Consider the following 18803-nt stretch of genomic DNA (forward strand, 5'->3'; position numbering starts at 1 on the left):
TGGCTGGTCCTTTTAACTGGAAATGCCGGGGATTGAACCTGGAACCTTCTGCATGCAAAGCAGAGGCTCTTCCATTGAGCCACAGCCACAGCCCCTTCCTATTCCTTTAGAAAAATACAAGAGTCCAGTAGCACCTATAAGTCTAACAATATTTGTGGTAGAGTAGGAGCTTTCATGAGTCACAGCTCACTTCTTGAGAGCCAAGCTACATGTGACGAATGACACTTGCCTGGCAAGTGAACAGATTCACGTGTATTCCTCCCTGTTCACTTGCCATTCACTTGCTCTCTCCACTTGATTAAGTCCATCTGTCCTTGATCTTTAGAAAAATGTTAGTGAGCAAACTATATAATATTTGTTGAGCAGTGGAACTTTTTAGGAGTGAGGAGTTTAGGCTGTGAGGGAGTGACCCAAGGTCACCCAATGAGTTTCCATGGCAAGTGGGGATTCAAACTCGAGTCTCCCGGATCCTACTTTGACACTCTAAACGTTATACCGGGGTCCCCAACATGGTGACCACTAATGCCTTTTTTGGTAACCACCAAATGTTTTTAGAAAGCTGGTGGGGCAAGGTGTGGTTCCTACTCAGCAAGGCTTCCTAACATTGTCATTAAAATAACAGGTGCCACCACAATGTTTATTTCTTCTCATCCCTTTCTCCAAGTGTATGTTTCAATTACCCCTCTTTCCCCCTGTGCTTGGACTTCCTCTGTGTGTGTAACTCTGCCTCCTGCAGCTCCCCTTTCCATGGCAGCCATTTTGTCCTTGGCTCCGCATCCTGCAGAGGCCATTTGGTGGTTGCAGCCCCACCTTCTGTCAGAATTCCAAAGGTACCCACTGGCTCAAAATATGTTGGGAACTCGGGGGCCATTTGAGGGGTGGCAAGGCTGTTTTCAGCCTCCTCCGTCTCTCTGTGGGCCTGCGCAGGGGCAGAGGAGGCCAAAAATGGCCTTGCTGCCCCTTGCAGGAGGAGGGGGAGGAGGCTGCGGGCTGCAGGAGTCATCAAGTTAAGTGTGGGGCTGGGGGTGGAGGGGGTGTGGAGGGGGTGGGGGGATCCCCCCCTGCCGCCTGCCAGCTGATAGTTTAAAGGGACCTGCTGCTTGCAAGCTGCAGGGAAAAGTTTAAATGGCCATTTCCTTGGGGAAATGGCCATTTAAACTGTCCCTTTCCCAATACAACCCAAACGAACCCGAACCAGTAACCAGTTCGTGGAAGTTCATAGAAAGGAACTTCCAAGAACCGCAGTTCGTGAACCACGAACCACCCTGGTTCGTGCGGGTTTTTTGGGTCGTAATTGGATTTGTGCCCATCTCTGCTCCTGCACTTTACCATACTGGCTTGGATTCTCCAAAAGGAACAGGGGGTTCCTTTTGACCCCCAGAAAGGCTTTGTTGGGGGCCATGGGACCTACATGAACAAAAGCTATTGTAGGACAGGCGCTATAGTAAGAAAGGGAATTGAGTGGAATGGAATGAAAACCAAGGCTGAATCCAGCTTCTGTTTCTTTAACCTTAAAAAGAAGCTGTGGGGTGGATTTGGATCAGTGTCATGGCATTTAGGGAAGGGGTTCAATGCTTTTCTGCTGCACTATTTCCCTCTTAGAAATTCTGTCTTCTCAAATTCTGCTGTTATCCCAAATGGAGAAAAAAGGCAGAAACTTGTACTCAACCTGTATGTATAGCAGATGTTGTATAGTACAATATCGAGGGAGGAGTTGGCCAAGACAATGCCCACTGACCAGAAACCAAAAAATCTCCTGAGTTCCAGAGTGTGCAGTGTTAGGACCGCAGAGCACATGGGGAAGGGGTTTCAGCCCCCCACACTGGACCATTTTCCTAGCCTGAAAACATCCCCTGGGAGTGCTGCTGGGCATGTTGGAAAAATGTGGGTTTCCCCAAATAGTGCCCCTCTGACTCCATTAGGGTGGGAAAATGGCACCGGGGGTGGGGGAGGACAGAAGCCCCATCTCTATGTACGCGATGGTCTCTTGATCCAAATTGGACACCACACATTTAGGAACTGAGGAGAACCTGTAATTCACTTGTGACTGTGGGCCAAACTAGACATGCAGATGTTTAAAGATTTGGGTCCAAGAAACCTCTTTAAAAAAAAAAAAGTCTGGTTTGTCTGGTTTGTCTCTGACTTGCATCTGAATAGTGTGTGTACCCCAAACCCAATCTGTGTACTCTGTGATTCAGAAAAAGAAGACACATAGGCAGAGGAGAAAGGATGCCAACGACAGGTTGAGTTTGCAAGAGACAGAATGAAAAGGGTTGAAAGGAGCGGCAATGTAGGAAATCCAATCAAGGAAAAGAGGTGAAGATATTTCACAAAAAAGTATAGTAGCTGAGTAGCAACATTGAAACATGTCACGGTGTTAGTTGGACATAGGGATATAGGCCGTTTTTGTATGATCTCGTCAGATTGTGTAAAACTCACAAATGAAGCAGCTTTCTAGCATCATTTCCTGACATGATCCCCTTTAATGGCCCGATGATGTCAGAAATCACGGCATTAAATGGGATTGCGCCAGGAAATCGTGCTAGGAAGCCGCTTCGTTTTGTGAGTTTCATGCGATCTTCCAGAGGCTTTGGCTGTGTGGAAACAGCCATAGTGTAAACCACTGGATATCAGTTGCATAATGTAAGGCTCTTTGTTGCACAAGTGTAGAATTTGCTGACTTGATTAACATAAAATTGGCCCATAAAGCCACGTAACATCCCATCTAATAAAGAAAAATTGTTTTCATTGCTTATCTTTTTCAATTTTCTGGGTGAGACCTAAATCCACAGCCTCCTCGCTGTAAGCTAAATAAAATTATACAATAATTGTAGAGATTTAATAGTACAACTGTAAACTTAATTGACATACCATAAGGGAATTCTAGTTAGCAAGGAGGGGGGATGGCTCACTCATGTTCCCAACTTGTACAAAAGCAAAATTTACAGAGGCATTCTCCCGTCTAGTTGAATAGTCCTGTTCTCATCGATTGAGAAAAGAGGTTGAGCAAAATTAATGTTCCGAGAGACAAAGGATTTGCTCTTCTGGTCGACGGAGATCTTGGCAGGAAGCAGAGGACTTGCTTCGCTAGCCTCAGACAGGATCCCTTCGATACTTTTTTCATTTTTTTGTTCTAGCCCGGATGGCCAGACGTAGATTAGGCAGGGACAATGACCTTCGGAGCAGGCAGCTATGGTACTGGATGTAGCCCCCTGGATGTAGTATTTGATTGGGAATCCATCAGTCAAACTGGAATAGTGTTAGAAATCCTAGCAATGGTGCTGTCTGGAACGTTGTCTAGAAACACCCTGGCAAAATCTGAACACCCCCAGTTATACCATGGAAGCTGAGTACTGGTGTGTGATGGTGGAAAGTGTCCTCAAGTCAGAGTTGACTTATGGCGACCCCTGGTGGGATTTTCATGGCAAGAGACTGACAGCAATGGTTTTCCATTGCCTGCCTCTGCAATTCTGGTTTTCATTGGAGGTTTCCCATCCAGTTACTAACCAAGGCTGACCCTGCTTAGCTTCAGAGATCTGACGAGATCAGGCTCTTCTGGGCTATCCGGGTCTGCATAAGTGCTAGGATAAAAGTGTGAATATGGCTCTTTGCACCAGGTCTATCTTTGAATCAGGTAGTAAGCAGTAGATTATATGACATATAGCAATGATTTTTAGACCTTCTCATACTAGGGGAGGGGCTGTGGCATAGTGGGAGAGCATCTTGGCACACAGAAGGCCCCAGGTTCGATCCCTGGCATCTCCAGTTTAAAAGGATCAGGCAGTAGGCAATGTGAAAGACCTTAAGCTGAGTCCCTGGAGACCCAGTCTGAGTAGACGGTACTGACCTTGACCAACCAGTGCAAGGCAGCTTCTGTGTTTATGTGTGTTGTAAGCTGGGCTCAGTCAAGGGGCAGGTTCCAAGACAGAATTGATGGAATTTTAGTGTTCTTGCTGTGACCCTTCGGGGGGGGGGTATCTGAGAAGTAGTAACTCCAACACCCTTTCAGGCAAAGCATCTCTGCAAATCATAAGGATTTCCCCCATGTGCACACCAAGTTGTCACCTTACCTTAGATCTTCTCCCTTTCTGTAACAATTCAAGCCCGCTATAATGGACAAAAAACAATCTGCTTGGTGGTTGGGTTGTGAATCAGCACTCTGCTGGTTTGACTCGCAGCACTGCCATGAGCTCAGCGGGTGGCCTTGGGTAAGCCTCTGCCCTCAGCCCCAGCTGTATCGTGGGGATAAAGATGACAATGACCTTGTTCACCACTCTGAGTGGGGCACTAATCTGTTCAGAAGGGTGGTATATAAGCACTCAGTTATTATTATTATTAGCTGTTATGAGGAGTCCATTTCAAAGTAACAGAAGGAGAAAACATAAACCACTTCTAGGCTACTGTTAGAGACGATGTTGCTATTATTGTGGTTTTTAAATGGTGATTATTATTACTTTCATTATTGTGGGTGTATTATTTATTTATAATGTGTATAGACTCAAGGCAGTTACTACTGATAATGATTTACGGTAAAATACTGATACCTTCTGCATTCTCAGCAAAACAGCTACAGATGCAGCTTTTAGTTCTCTCCAGAAATATACCCGTATAATGCAAGAGCACCATTAAAATAGAAAATCAAAAAAACCACTAATAAAATAAAACAATTAGCAAGTATCGGCAATAAGTATTCTAACAGTGCAATCCTAAGAAGAGTCACCCCAGTCTAAGCCCATAGAAGTCATTGAGTTTAGACTGGAGTAACTTTACGTCGGATTGCACTGTGAATGTTTAAAAACAGCACAGGAGGCAGATTTTAGAATGCCGAGACTTGGGTAGGAAAGAGGATGGAGGCACGCTATCATCTAGGCTGATAGCTTCTTAGAAGCTGGGTTGTCTCTCTGTTATGGCTGCAGCCCTGTGCTCATCCAAGCTACAAAGACAAGTGGTCTGCCAAAAATCTTTGGTATTATCCATCCCATTCCTCAAGGTCGCCCATGAGGTCTTTGTTTACTGGCGGGGTCAGTTTTCATTGTCCAGCTATGTCTGTGTCATTACAGCAAAGTCTTCTTCCAATCTTTGCACCAGGAAGACCCACCCAACTGGTCTGGGAAGCTATCTCGTTTTTTTAAATCCCATTAAGAATAGATAAGGTGGCTTAGGCCGAGAGGTACTTGAGAGTCATTGACAAATAACACACATGAAGGTTAGTTCATTGGTCTGACAAGGTCAGTATTGTCTACTGTGGTAGCAGCTAGACAGGGTCTCTGAAAGAGGCCTTCACATCGCCTGCGGAGTGTGTGCAAAGTGCCAGCAAGTCACAAGTGACCTACGGCAACCCCTGCTGGGGCTTTCAAGGCAAGTGAGAAGCAGAAGTGGGTTGCAATCACCTTCCTCTGCAGAGTCTTCCATGGTGGTCTCCCATCCAAGTACTGACCCTGCTTAGCTTCCAAGATCGGATGAGACTGGGCTACACCGTGCCACCTTCCCTCCCACATCACCTGTTACCTAATTTTTAAAGAAAAAATAAAGTGGGGGGTACCCAGGATCAAACCTGGGACTTTCTGCATGCAAAACGGAATATTCTACCACTGAACCACGGTCCCTTGATTTATTCTTTCTTTTGCTGTATTGTCTTGTCTAGAGAATGTATCAGATAGGAGGACAACAAGTTAACATGTCTCTTCAGAAGAGAGTAAGTTCTTGCCCTGTTTATGTCTGTGGGTCATAATGGGGAGTCTGAGAGTACTTCCAGTGTGCCACAAATATAAGATCCCTAGGCCCCTGGAGAGAGGGAAGAGCTTCTAGGATGCCATTTTGTCCAAGGTCTAAGGGGTCAAGTGTTTCTCATAAACAGCAATGGGGTGGGCCAGAGATTCAGCTGGTTAACACCTGCCTTGTTCTCCAGTCCTTGCTCTTAATGAGGAGAGACCCTTGACATCTATCCAGGCTGAAGAGGCCGTATTGATAGATGTGACACACATCTCTGTGCCAAATATATACACACATACACAAACCCTTGGGGAGGCAATCACGGGGAATTGTCTGCTCAGATTTATGGCAAACAAGTCAGCAACTGAACTCTTTGCAGTGCTGTTATCTTTCCGCACTCTCTTCTATTGTTAGGAGCTATTTAGTTCAGTTTTTTTGCCTAGAGGGTGGGAGAGGAGGGGCAGACGGCCGAGCTCTAAGCTCTTCTTTCGTCATGCCTGACCCATCAAGATAAACAATCAAAGATGGAAATTTGGAAAGTGCTTAATTAAAACCATTGTTTTTTCTTCCTGCCAAGCAAAAAGAGATGAAAGCCAGGTTGCTGTGGGAAACTATAGGTTGGGATGGGGTGGGAAGGACAATTCTGTTCGAACTCACATGCTCGGCTTCCTCAAATCTTAAGCAGCTTTCCTATGTTGAAACTCCACAAAATTCAATGTTGAACACGTACTTGGTTGGAGGAGTGAATGTAAAGGGACATACACTTAGGACAGTCCTGCTAGTTTGGTGTAGTGGTTAAGAGCACAGGACTCTAGTCTGGAGAGCTGGGTTTGATTCCCCACTTGAAGCCAGCTGGGTGACCTTGGGTCAGTCACAGCTTCTAGCTCTCTCAGCCCCACCCACCTCACAGGGTGTTTTGTTGTGGGGATAATAATGACATGCTTTGTAAACCGCTCTGAGTGGGTGTTAAGTCATCCTGAAGGGCAGTATATGAATCAAATATTAGTAGTAGTAGTACAAGCAATAGCACAAAGGCTGCAGCAGCATATTGTCTTTGAATATAATTTTAAACAAAATAACAATGTGCCTATGGAGCAAGTAGATGTACAACATACAGTTCATATGGTTTTACTTAATTCGCTTTCAAAACTGTAAGAGTGGATACCGTGAGCTATGTCTTATTGCTTGCAGAAAAGATAGTGGGATAGAATTATAGGGTTGGAAGGGACCTCCAGGATCATCTAGTCCAACTCCCTGCACAATGCAGGAAATTCTCAAAGACCTCCCCCCCTCACCCCCAGTGAGCTCTGCTGCATGCCCAGAAGATGGCAAGACACCATCAGGATCCCTGGCCAAACCGGCCTGGGGAAAAATTGCTGGGAGGCAGTCGCTTTGACTTCATGCAAGTGTACTTTTTGCACAAGCTGGGACTGTTGCACACATGGAAATCTCCCTGGGATCCTGTCTGCTGCTTCATTGTATGCACCAATGAGTCAGACTTGCAGCTGGCAAGATGGGAAACCTATATTAAATAAATAACATCAGTTTGATGTCAGGCTTAGATGTGTATTTCACAAGGGTGGCTTCATAATTGACGAAGAAGTGTGCAGAGATCATGTGCAAACATATCTTGCATCATTTTCCCACGCTTCTGGCATCTTGTGAGAAGATGAGACCAATGTATTGGTGGGCAGATCAGATGATGTGAGATAAGACAGTTTCAGGTGGATAGCTTTGTTGGTGTGCAAGACAAGAGCAAGATTCAGGTCCAGCAGCACCTGAAAGACCAACAAGATTTCCGGGGTATGAGCTTTCAGAAGTCAAGTTCTCCTTGTGAGATAAGATGAGACATGAGTTCCACCAGCTCATGGTTAGAGATGGGCATGAACCAAAATACGACCCCAAATTAAGCATGAACCAGGCCGGTTCGTGGTTTGCGAACCGCAGTTCGTCAGATCCCATTTCTGACGAACTGCCATGAACTTTAGGCTGGTTCATTTGGTTCGTTTTTTGGTTCATGACTGCAGACAGCCTGGTGCCAATCAATCAATTTCCTAGGCAACAGGGGATGGACTTCCTGCAGGCCTTCTGCTGACCTGGAAGTGACCTTCTGCTGACCCGGAAGCGATGATTTTCTGACCCAGATGTGATGTTTTCACGAACCAAACGAACTGGTTCGCGAACCAGGGGCAGGTTCATGAAAGTTCGTGGTTCATGGTTCGTGAAATTTGACGAACCATGAACCGCATGGTTTAGTTTTTTTCCAGGTCATGCCCATCTCTACTCATGGTTTCCCACAACAGAACTCAATCCCATGAGGCCTGCTGTATCAGACTAAAGATCATTCATTTATTCCCACATTCTCTTTCCAACCCAGGCTAGCCAATGCTTTGGAGAATGTCTCAAAGGAAGTATTAAGGCAACAGCCATTCCTTGTTGCTTAGCCTTCAGATGTTTAATACCTCTGCAAGCAGGAACTGGGAGCACCCGCTGCAAAATAAGGGAAAAGCCTTGTTTTTGAAAGAAGAGCTGAACATGCTACTGTAGCTTTAGTGTTTAGTACTTCAGTATTTTGTGCGCATATTATGTTTCATGCAGATTGATCGTTCGAGCCACACTAGTCTGATAAATGAGCACTTGTCACCGTAGTCAGTTCTTCCATTAGGAAAATACATGCTACACTCTGATGTGCTTTCACAAAAAGCTAAAATTGGCTTTGCTGCAGATCTGAAGCATCAATACGGTGAGCTGTGTACTTTTCTATGCCCTTTATGGCTGGTTAAGTGACTGTTCCTTCTCTTGCATTCTGCTAGTCATGCGGGAAACTCTGTTTCTGCAGACTCATGGAAAAAAACTGGGCAACTTATCGGGAAGTTTAGACATGAAGAGGACTTTCCGAACAGTTTGAAACTGGAAGGCCAGACTAGATATCTGGTAGAAGATCGGGATCTCTACTGGCATTTTTTTTTTGGTTTGGTTTTATATCGGAAAGGAGATAAAATCTAGCTCTTTGTTTTATATCAAAGCGACTGTAGGGAAGGGCCTCCAAGCTGGATTGGGAAAGTGGCACTAGGTGTTTAATTCTCTCTTTGCACTCTTTCCCTGATTAACTGCGCAGTCTTCAACTAAATTGCACCATTCTAAGCCCATTGAGTTCTATAGACTGAGAAGGGTGTAATTCTGCTAAGGACTGCACTGTAAATCCCCCCTTTCAACCCCCCCCCCTACTATTTGCTATGCAGGAGACATGGAAGTTGCCACTGATACTTGTAAGTTCCCTCCCTTTGGCAGGGAGGTTTTAGGTGGCTGGTTGAATCAGGAAAATGGGGCAAGAAAAAAAAAAGGGCTTCCCCGATCCAGTTCAAACCTCTTTCCCATACTTTGATCTAAAAAACTCTAAGAAATCCTAAGCATGAGTCCCCTGTCATCTTTATTTGGCCTAGAGCTAGTCACCTTCATGAACATGACTGTATTTTCCATCAGAGCTTCTAGTTGCCCCATATGAAATTGGATTCCTTCCCTCCCGCATCCCAACTTATGTCCCTTCCAGAGAAGAAGTCTGGCCAGTTCTCCACACTGTTATAAGCAAAGGATCAGCAATTAACCTGCTAAAAGGTCAGTTCCTATTCTCTTTGGTGAGAAGTGGAGCTAACACTGCCCTTTGCCAGTTACAGCCAAAATGTTCAAAGCCTGCCCCAAACCCAAAATGGACTCTGCTGAACTGTGATAGAACACACACAACCCCGAATGTAGAAAACTCTTATGTTCAATTCCAAGCATTTTCAGTTAACAGAATCTCAGTTAGTAGGTCCAGGAAATACCATTGACTGGCTTTATATAGAAATGGGTACTATGACTATTAGAAGAGACAATAAGGTCGAATCCAACAAAGGACATAGTATGCTGTTCTGTCAGGTCACAATTACATTAGAAAAACAAGATGGTTGTATTTCCATGGTAGGCTCTTATATACTGCCAGTAGTATAGAAGAAACTTCTCCGGAAGACCCTTTATCTCCCAGAATGTTCTTCCAATCACAACGGAAAGCCATCTTTGTAATCCACTGAGAGTCCAGTAGCACCTTTAAGACTAACCAACTTTATTGTAGCATAAGCTTTCGAGAATCACAGTTCTCTTCGTCAGATGCATGGAGGGCAAGAAGAAACTGGTCAGATATATAGGTGGAGAGGGGAGGGCGGAGTAGATGCAAACAGTAGCTTCTGATATGGAGATCAGTTTGCTTCTGTTAAGGAAGTCAGTTACTTCTGATAATGAGATAACCATTCATAGTCTCTATTCAGTCCCAGCTTGACGGAGTCAAATTTACATATGAATTAATCCACTGTATCTTTACTTTACTTTATTTGGTATTTAGCCCTCCCTCCCCACAAGCGGGCTCAGGACGGGGTACAACATTAATAAAATACATAATTATATAAAAACAATTAAAATCATATCATAAAATCGTAAGTCAGACGGCCTCTCTCTCCTTTTATCTCTGAGACCCAGCATGGGGAAGTGGCTAGAGTGATAAACTAGGATCTGGGAGTCCCAGGTTTGATTCTCCCATCTGTTATGGAAGCTCGCTGGGCAGGGCCGGCGCGCCTATTAAGGCCAGGTAGGTGGTGGCCGCAGGCGTGGGGTGCCGGAGGGAGCGCTGGAGGAGGCGCGGCGGGCGGGAGTGCGCGCCACAAAGCACCAGCCTCCTATCCCTCCCACCCCGTGCCACTGCCGCTGCCAGCACAAGCCCCCGGCCAGGCGCAGCCACCGCGGGCAGGCATCTGCGGCAGCACAGGCAACCGAGCGGGAGAGCTCGGAGGCCGCGCACGGGTGTGCCCAGCCGGCCACGAGCATGGCAGACCCTTGCGCCGCCCCTGTCGCTGGGTGAACTTGGGCCAGTCACCATCTGTCACCCTAACCTACCTCACAGGATTGTTGTGAGGGAAAAAAATGGAGAGGAGAATGACGCAAGCTTCTTTGGGCCCCCATTGGGGAGAAAGGCAGGTTATAAGTGAAGTAAAATAACATTTTAAAAAATCCCTGTGGTGGGCAGAGCACAAATGCCTCTCATAACTGAAGCACAGGCCAAGTTATCAATATCTTGTGGCCCAATAAAATGAAAAATGCTTTTGTTAACTTCCCACAATTTTTGTTTTAGGCCAAATTTACCGACGACTGCAAGTTCAGGGAACGGTTTCAAGAAAACAGCTATAACACGTACGCCTCGGCGGTTTACCGGACTGAAAAAACGGGAAGAGAGTGGTACGTGGCTTTGAACAAAAGAGGCAAAGCCAAACGTGGGTGTAGTCCCCGAGTGAAACCTCAGCACCTTTCTACTCATTTCCTCCCACGGTTCAGACAAGTAGAACCTCCGGAACTTTCTTTTACCGTCACCGTCCCTGAAAAGAAAAAGCCACCTGTTGTCATCCCAGCAAAGCCAAAGGTCCCAATGCCGGTGCCTCGGAAGAACTCCCCTCCAGTTAAATACAGACTCAAGTTTCGCTTTGGATAGTAATGGCTTGAACTCTTGAACGGAGAAATGTTCTTTTTCTTGGGAGCTGGTGCTTGTCTGCGATTCCAGAGAGTCGAGCAGATATCTGGGGCAAACACCACAAGGGGATCCTTAGGAAGGTTTGCTTTCATTTTGGGGCTGAGCCGACTTGAATTGCATTTTTTTCCTTTTTTTGGAGAAGTTTAAAAATGAAGTGTAACTATTCCATTTCTCTGTGGGGAAGAGCACCAAAGGAGCTCAACTGAACGGAGAGGCATTTGGGACTTTGCCTTAATTTTCAACCTTATCTTTCTGCTTTCCAGTTGCTGAACATGGATTCTCCTCTGCTGGTTTTAAAATGGTAAACGACTGCTCCGAAAGAGAGACATGTTCAAAAAAACTGTTAGAAGATGTGAAAGGGTTCATCCTATGCTGTTTTTAAAAATCTGTAACTCTTAGTTGATTTCTTACTGTGATCTTTTTTTCTGTGATGGGAAAGGAAATTGCTTGTGCCATTTCCACGGGTTTCTTCCCCTCCTCTTTCCATATCATTTTCTCCTGCACTTTGAAAAAAGAAATGTTGAACATACCTCAGACAAGTAGATGGCTGAAGGAGGATTCACCCAACCGGTTCATTGGGTGATTTTGATTTTGAAGAAGTTCGTGAACTTTGGAAGGAAATGATCATGCAATAACTTTGTCTCTCTGAAGAGATTCTGTGCAAGATTACAAGGCCAAAGCTTATAGTTTTTAAGTTTTCAGTCTTTGATCCCAGTGGTTCCGATGGACCTAAGATGGTCTCCAACTTTTAGCTGGAGCCCAGCATATGCTGGAAGTGCCCTCGGCAATTCTGCGAGGTCAGGGAATGCTTCACAATAAAGGTGTAGCTGATTTTTCACCTAAAGTCAAAATTAAAAATGATTTGGTGACGGTGGAGGGGGTTCTCTCAAGTCTGAAGAATTTCAAGAAAAGCAAACATACTTCCAATATGTTGAGAGGAGGAGGTTTGACATCTCCCTAAGTTATTACCAGATTTTTCCTGGAGTGAAATGCGAAGCAAATGTGAAGCTTCCTCCTCTGAGAAATTTTGAGGGAAACCAGAAATGTTTTGCTGAGGTCCGCAATATTTCATGATTGCCGGGAAGGGTCACACATCTCTAACCTAAATTCACTTTTGGAGGGTGTCTGTTCCCTATTACTGTCTAGGGAGAAATCTCAACCCGGAGTGAGCCTTAAACAAGCCACTGTTCTTTTCACCCTCTATGAGCCAAACTACAAGTGACGTCTTACACAGGTTGGACGCTAGTCGGCTTCCCTCAAGTTTTGATGGGAAATGTAGGCATCCTGGTCTTGCAGCTGTAATGGAGAGCCAAGCTGCAAGACCAGGGCGCCTACATTTCCCATCAAAACTTGAGGGAAGCTGACAAGTGTCCAACCTGTGTCAGGCATCACTTGTAGTTTGGCTCTATGAGGAGAAAGTCGTCATGAATCGTTTACCTAATTTGACTGCAGTGTTTCCCCAGCCACCCAACTGAGAAAAGAACAGATATGGCAGGGCTAGACCAGATGGTTGGGGAGGCACTGTGTTCCAAATCAGTGTGGTGTGTCCTAGCTTGTTCTTTACTTTCTCCTCACCAGGAGGGTAAGACCCCTACATCCACTTCAGATGTTTCCCCAGAAAGTCACCAGAGAACACTCCCAGGGATTCCCAAACGTATATGGTGAGCGTTTCCTAAGAAATAAGACAGCAGGGTAGCTGTTGCACTCCCATACTCATCCGAGCCCTACAAAACTTTGACCAATCCTCATAATGTGCAAAGAAAGGTGTGTGTGTGTGTGATTCCACTTGGGTTCCCAACTTCCAAGTGGTAGCTGGAGATCTCCTGGAATTGCAACTGATCTCCAGACGACAGAGATTAGTTCCTCTGGAGAAAATGGCTGCTACGGAAGGTGGGTGAGGCCCCTCCTCTCACCAAACCCCACCCCCAGGCTTCACCCCTCCCAAACATCCAGAAATTTTTTAGTCTGGAGCTGGCAATCTAGATTCCATCCATACCTCTGCTTCCACTCTTCATCGAACTTTATTCACCTTCCCTTTTTTGAGAACAGAGTTCTCCTCTTCCATAATTCCCTCCGTTCCCCTCTCTTTTCCTGTGTGCTGAGCTATCTTGGGGTCTGTTTTTCTTTTCCCTCTGCCTGGAGGCAAATAAAGCAATCGTGACTGAGGAAGGGAACATTTCCTTTCCAAATAACGGTGATTCCATTCTCTCTCCCGCTGTTCCTTGGACAGCTGAGGAGCGGGTCTTATTCTGTCCATCAACCTCATCATTTCAATGTCTGTGTTTAAAATACCTCTGCCATGACCCTGTGGAATTCTGGCTATTATAGGTCTGATGGGCCTGAGCTGCTTTCTATGAGAGATGCGCAAGACCCACCCTGTAGGTGGATCAAATGTCAGCCTTTGCTGTTGGAGCCAATTAACAAGTTCTTTCCTTAACAAATAAAGCTCCTTTTCCAAAAGTGAAGGGTCCCCGTCATTCTTCCTGCTTTTTGCTACTGAAAGCCAGAATAACTCTGCTTAGGTTACTTGCGAACAGCAAGTGACCGGAAAGCCAGCAGGGAACACGAGTAAGTTCAATCACGTGGAGAACACGTGTAATTCGTAACGTCTGTTTCGGCTCTTAGGAACCTAAGCAGGGTCTTCCATGGATGTTCTTGGATGAGAGACCACTACAGAAGACCAGGGTTGCTATGCAGCTCCTCTCTTACCTGGAAAACCCCTCGAGGGGTCTCCACATTGCAATTTGATGGCATTTAATTATTATTAAAGACTTCTCATGAGGTCATGGGCTGTGGTTGGCCTCCAAGCAAAGAGCCAAAAGGCCTGTGTGGAGTGTCTTTGGGGACTTTTTGCGGCAGCCCTGAGTTGGCAGCAGTCAAGGGACAACTCAGCCCATGAGAAAACAGGGCTTTTCCTGATAAGGCAATAAAAACTGGTCAAGGTTTCTTGCCTTGCAGAAGGAGGTCCAGACCAGGACAGTGTGCAGTCTGCACTTTTGAAAATCTAAAATTCTGTTCCAAGAAATTCTGACTTCCTCAACATATATACACTATGCACATTTGCCTGATCTGTCTTTCTTTGGATAATTTATTCTACTTTTGCGGGGCATGATTCATTCTTGTTCTGCTAGTATAGAGCACCACCAGCAAAGCTTCACCCTCTGGCCAGTGGAAATCTTCTGTATGCTAGTAGTGCAAATCTAAGAATTCTTTCCCAGGAGTAAGCCTCACTGAATAGACTTTAGTAGGATTCTGAGTTTACCCGGGTAATCACACATCATTACCTGGGTAATCACACATTACCTGGGTAATCACACATCATAATACTGCCCTATTATTGCCCTATAGCAATCCTTAGCAAGAGGATCCTGTATGGACAAGTCACTCCTGTTGCAAATGATTGCTATTTCACAAAGTGTGTGCAATATCCAACAATGTGTGGATGCAGGCCTGCTTAGGATTGCTCTTTTGCAGGGGTCATTTCGTAGAAAAAGAGCTGGAGGAACTCATTAGCATAAATCATTAGCATATGCCATGCCCCTTGACATCACCAGAAGTGTGTCATTAGCATAACTGATGTGCATATGCCACACCCCCGGACATCACCTATCCCGGCTGTTTTGGACCCAATCCTGGCCATTCAGGGCTGAAATTCGGCCCAAAATGGCAAAAAGGGGCTGAAAATGGCCAAAAAGGGGCCCAAAATGGTCAGGATTGGGCCGCTGCTGAGTGGGAGAGTGATTCACCACCTGTCAGAGACCCAATCTGGGCCATTTCGGCCCCAATCCAGGCTGAAACGGGCCCCAAATGGCCGAGAGTCAGGTAAGCAGGGCCGTCTGACATGTGGCCTCTTTGGGGAACTGCCAGAACTGCGTTCCTATGCGTTCCCCCTCAAAATGAGCCCTGGTCTTTTGGAATCATAACATGGCATCCATAAAGGCTAGATCCCTGACTTTCATGCAGCATATACACAGCCCTATTCAAGACTACCATTCTTTGAAATAAAAACCATGACAGCACTAGGAATATTTTTTGGGAAAAAACTGACCACTCCTTCTGCGAAGTGAACACCAACATTCAGTAGCAACTTGATTGCAGTCCCCCCCCACACACACACCTCCAGCCCCAGGACACTCTCAAATGTCTTGGCTTGTTCTCCATCACCCTATCAAAAGCCAAGAAATTTGTCTATCATAATCTATGTGAATACAGACAAAACATTTATCAAAGAGTAAATTACTCCAACGTGCTGGTAACTATTTTGTAAATTGGTCATCTGGGCTTACATGGACCAAACTAACCTGGGGTGATTTGGACATCTGTATCATCTTGTCAAGTGGTAAGGATGTTTACAGTTGACATGAAGCGCAAGTGTGTGGTTGCCTGTCTTCAATCATGTCCTGCCAGATGGTGGGGAGCATTTTATTGCATAGCCACTTAGAAATTTTAAAGCAGGGAAATGATAGAATTCTCCTCATTGCTTAAGAGAATGTTATAGATGCCCTGTGGTGCAGAGTGGTAAGCTGCAGTACTGCAGTCCAAGCTCTGCTCACGACCTGAGTTCGATCCTGGCGGAAGCTGGGTTCACGTAACTGGCTCAAGGTTGACTCAGACTTCCATCCTTCCGAGGTTGGTAAAATGAGTACCCAGTTTCCTGGGGGTAAAGTGTAGATGACTGGGGAAGGCAATGGCAAACCACCCTGTGACAAAAGTCTGCTCAGAAAACGTTGTGATGCAAAGTCCCCCCCATGGGTCAGTAATGACCCTTTACCTTTTACCTATAGATGACCAAGTGGGTTACATGCACACAGTGGTACGTCATCTCTTGAGAAGCGAGCATCTGTGTTCACTCTTCTCTGTGTTCAGTGGAAGCATGAGAACTTGGATCTAATGGAGGACATCCATGGACAAAGGGGGGGCGGATTTTCATCATTTCCTCTTTCCTGATACTGATCCAGGACACCCACTTCATACCGTCCTCCAAGACTGACATTTGTGGACAGCATTTGGGCTACAGTCAGAAGAAAGCAAGCAAGTCATATGATCCATGGATGGAAATATCTTCCATCCACATAAATTAACACTGGATCCAAGCCACTGCCTAGAATCCCTGTAGTATCTACAAAGTTTTCAGCCCTGGTTTTTTGCGGGTAGTAGAAAATACAAAAAGATAAAACATCCCATGTCAACTGCTGGTCCTAAACTGGGTGGCAAGAAGGCATAGAAATATTTTAAATAAACAACTAAACCATAGGGTAAAAAAAGGTAAAGGTGCAAGCACCTGTGCAAGCACCGAGTCATTATTTACCTGTGAAGGGATGTTGCATCACGACGTTTTCTTGGCAGACTATTTACAGGGTGGTTTGCCATTGCCTTCCCCAGTCATCTACACTTTACCCCCAGGAAACTGGGTACTCATTTTACCAACCTCGGAAGGATGGAAGGCTGAGTCAACCTTGAGCCAGCTACCTGAACTCGGCTTCCGTCAGAATCGAACTCAGGTCATGAGCAGAGCTTTGACAGCAGTACTGTAGCTTACCACTCTGCGCCACAGGGCTCCATAAACCATAGGGAGGGGCAGAAAAAAGCAAGAGTCCAATAGCACCTATAAGACTAACAAAATTTGTGGTAGGGTCTGAGCTTTCATGAGTCACAGCTCACTTAGAGTAAAATAGTAAAAAGTCCAGTAGCACCTTTAAGACTAACCAACTTTATTGTAGCATAAGCTTTCGAGAACCACAGCTCTCTTCGTCAGATGTGAGCTGTGGTTCTTGAAAGCTTATGCTACAATAAAGTTGGTTAGTCTTAAAGGTGCTACTGGACTCTTTACTATTTTACAACTACAGAGTAACGCAGCTAACTCCTCTGGATCTTATTCAGAGTACTTATTCGTACTCCTAGTACTGACAAGGGATTGCATAGACACGTACCTGGCTTTCACCACCATTCATGGTCACAATGCAGCCATTGCAGAAGCACATGAGGTTTGCCATTCAGTGCGCCTGGTACTTCCTATGAATGGGAAATGAATGCACGATGAGAGCAGAAGTTGGTTCCCTGCACTAATTCAGGCCCTGAACTGCTGTAAAACTCTGACTTTCTGCCAAGAGCTCAGAACAGTCGACAGACTGAGCATTCAATCCTTCAAGTGCATTTCTGCAAGCTTCCCAATATGGTTTCTGGTTTACAACCCAGAGAATGTTCACTTTTTCTTTAAATCTCCCCAAGCAGTCGGAAACACAACGGCTTCTGTTGTCCGTTTCTGCTCTGAACTTGACATCCGCTTCCTTCTTGGCCCTGCTATACAACACACCTGGAGTCTTGCTCATTGCAAAAGATGGGAGAGAAGCAGGCGAGATGAGTGGGGAGGGTGCAGGCAGGGGGTTGCCTTGACTCTAGCTTCATTAAAAGACTTAAAGGTAAATTGTATTCTCTGTGCTTCAATTTGGCAGCCTAATTCCAAACCTTCAAAGAAGGATAGGAAAAGGAACTTTGCAAACTCAGTGAAGGACGCTAAGGCATTTAAGCATAGGAAAGTATAAGCAGAATGTTCCTCAAAGTAAAGAACGTTGGCAACCTGCCTTTTTTTTTGTAATATCTAGTTCTGCCCTTAAGCACCAGAATCAGATCCATAATCCGCACGCTACAATCTAGGCCTGTTGCTTGATGCTCCTCCTTTCCGTACATTTGAGAGTTAATTGTACTGCCAAACATCAGCCAGAATGTATGCTCAGATGGATGGAGACAGCAAAAAGCTGCTGTTGCTTAGCAACTGTAGAATGCATGGCCCAGCCCCTGCCTAGAAGTGGAAGAACTTGACCTGAGGTTGCTAGGCAACAGTACACGCTCCTTCCCTCATCTGGTCCATGCGTAAAGCCGGATTGATACCACATGTTGAAACCAGGAATGGAGGCAACTGTCTTCACAGCTCTCTTGATGAGAAGTTCTGTCAAGCGGACTGGCTTGGCTCGAATGTTAGAAGGCTGAAGGCACTGGAAAGTATTAGCAATATTAGAGCTCAAAAGTATTTGAGCTTGAGACAGTGACGTAGCGTGGAAAGTTTACAATGAGCTGTGAAGTACCACTGAGGAGATTAGTTTGAGAGGGCATTGTGCGATATCGGTACAGGTCAGATGAACACCCACTCGTCCAAGCAAACCATCCCACATCTGAATAATCCCCCCTATCCCTGGACAGCTAATTTCAAACTTTAAAAAAAAAACACACACGGGAAAATCCAATCACAGAGTTCTCCTGCCTTCTCTTGTAGCTCGGCCCTACAATGTTCTTTTGGAAGCCGGTAAGGAAGACATCGGAAATGCTTTTAAAATGACCACAAGTATGACATAGTCTTCGTAAGTGAAGACATGGAGGAAGTAAAAGCGCCATACTTGAGGCAATATACCTTTAGTACATGGCGCAGCCCAAAAAGGGCTGCCTTTCTCCTATCTGGGTTGAGAGATTGGATGGAACTTTGCTTTGATCCAACAGTAGGGTTGCCAGATCCAGGTCAGGAAATTCCTGGAGATTTTGGGGGCAG

The 18803-nt window shown here is 45.5% G+C and overlaps 1 protein-coding gene across 1 annotated transcript in view; it reads left to right on the forward strand.

The window, feature by feature from the left end:
- FGF5 (fibroblast growth factor 5) overlaps positions 1-11224 on the forward strand; it is a 51097-nt gene extending 39873 nt beyond the window's left edge. Inside the window, exon 5 of the mRNA XM_054990389.1 lies at positions 10871-11224. Within this exon, the coding sequence (XP_054846364.1) occupies positions 10871-11224 (354 nt within the window). The remainder of the gene's footprint in view (positions 1-10870) is intronic.
- The last annotated feature ends 7579 nt before the right edge of the window (positions 11225-18803 follow it).

The sequence above is a fragment of the Eublepharis macularius genome, chromosome 10, assembly GCF_028583425.1.
Source record: "Eublepharis macularius isolate TG4126 chromosome 10, MPM_Emac_v1.0, whole genome shotgun sequence".
In the NCBI taxonomy this organism is placed as follows: domain Eukaryota; kingdom Metazoa; phylum Chordata; class Lepidosauria; order Squamata; family Eublepharidae; genus Eublepharis; species Eublepharis macularius.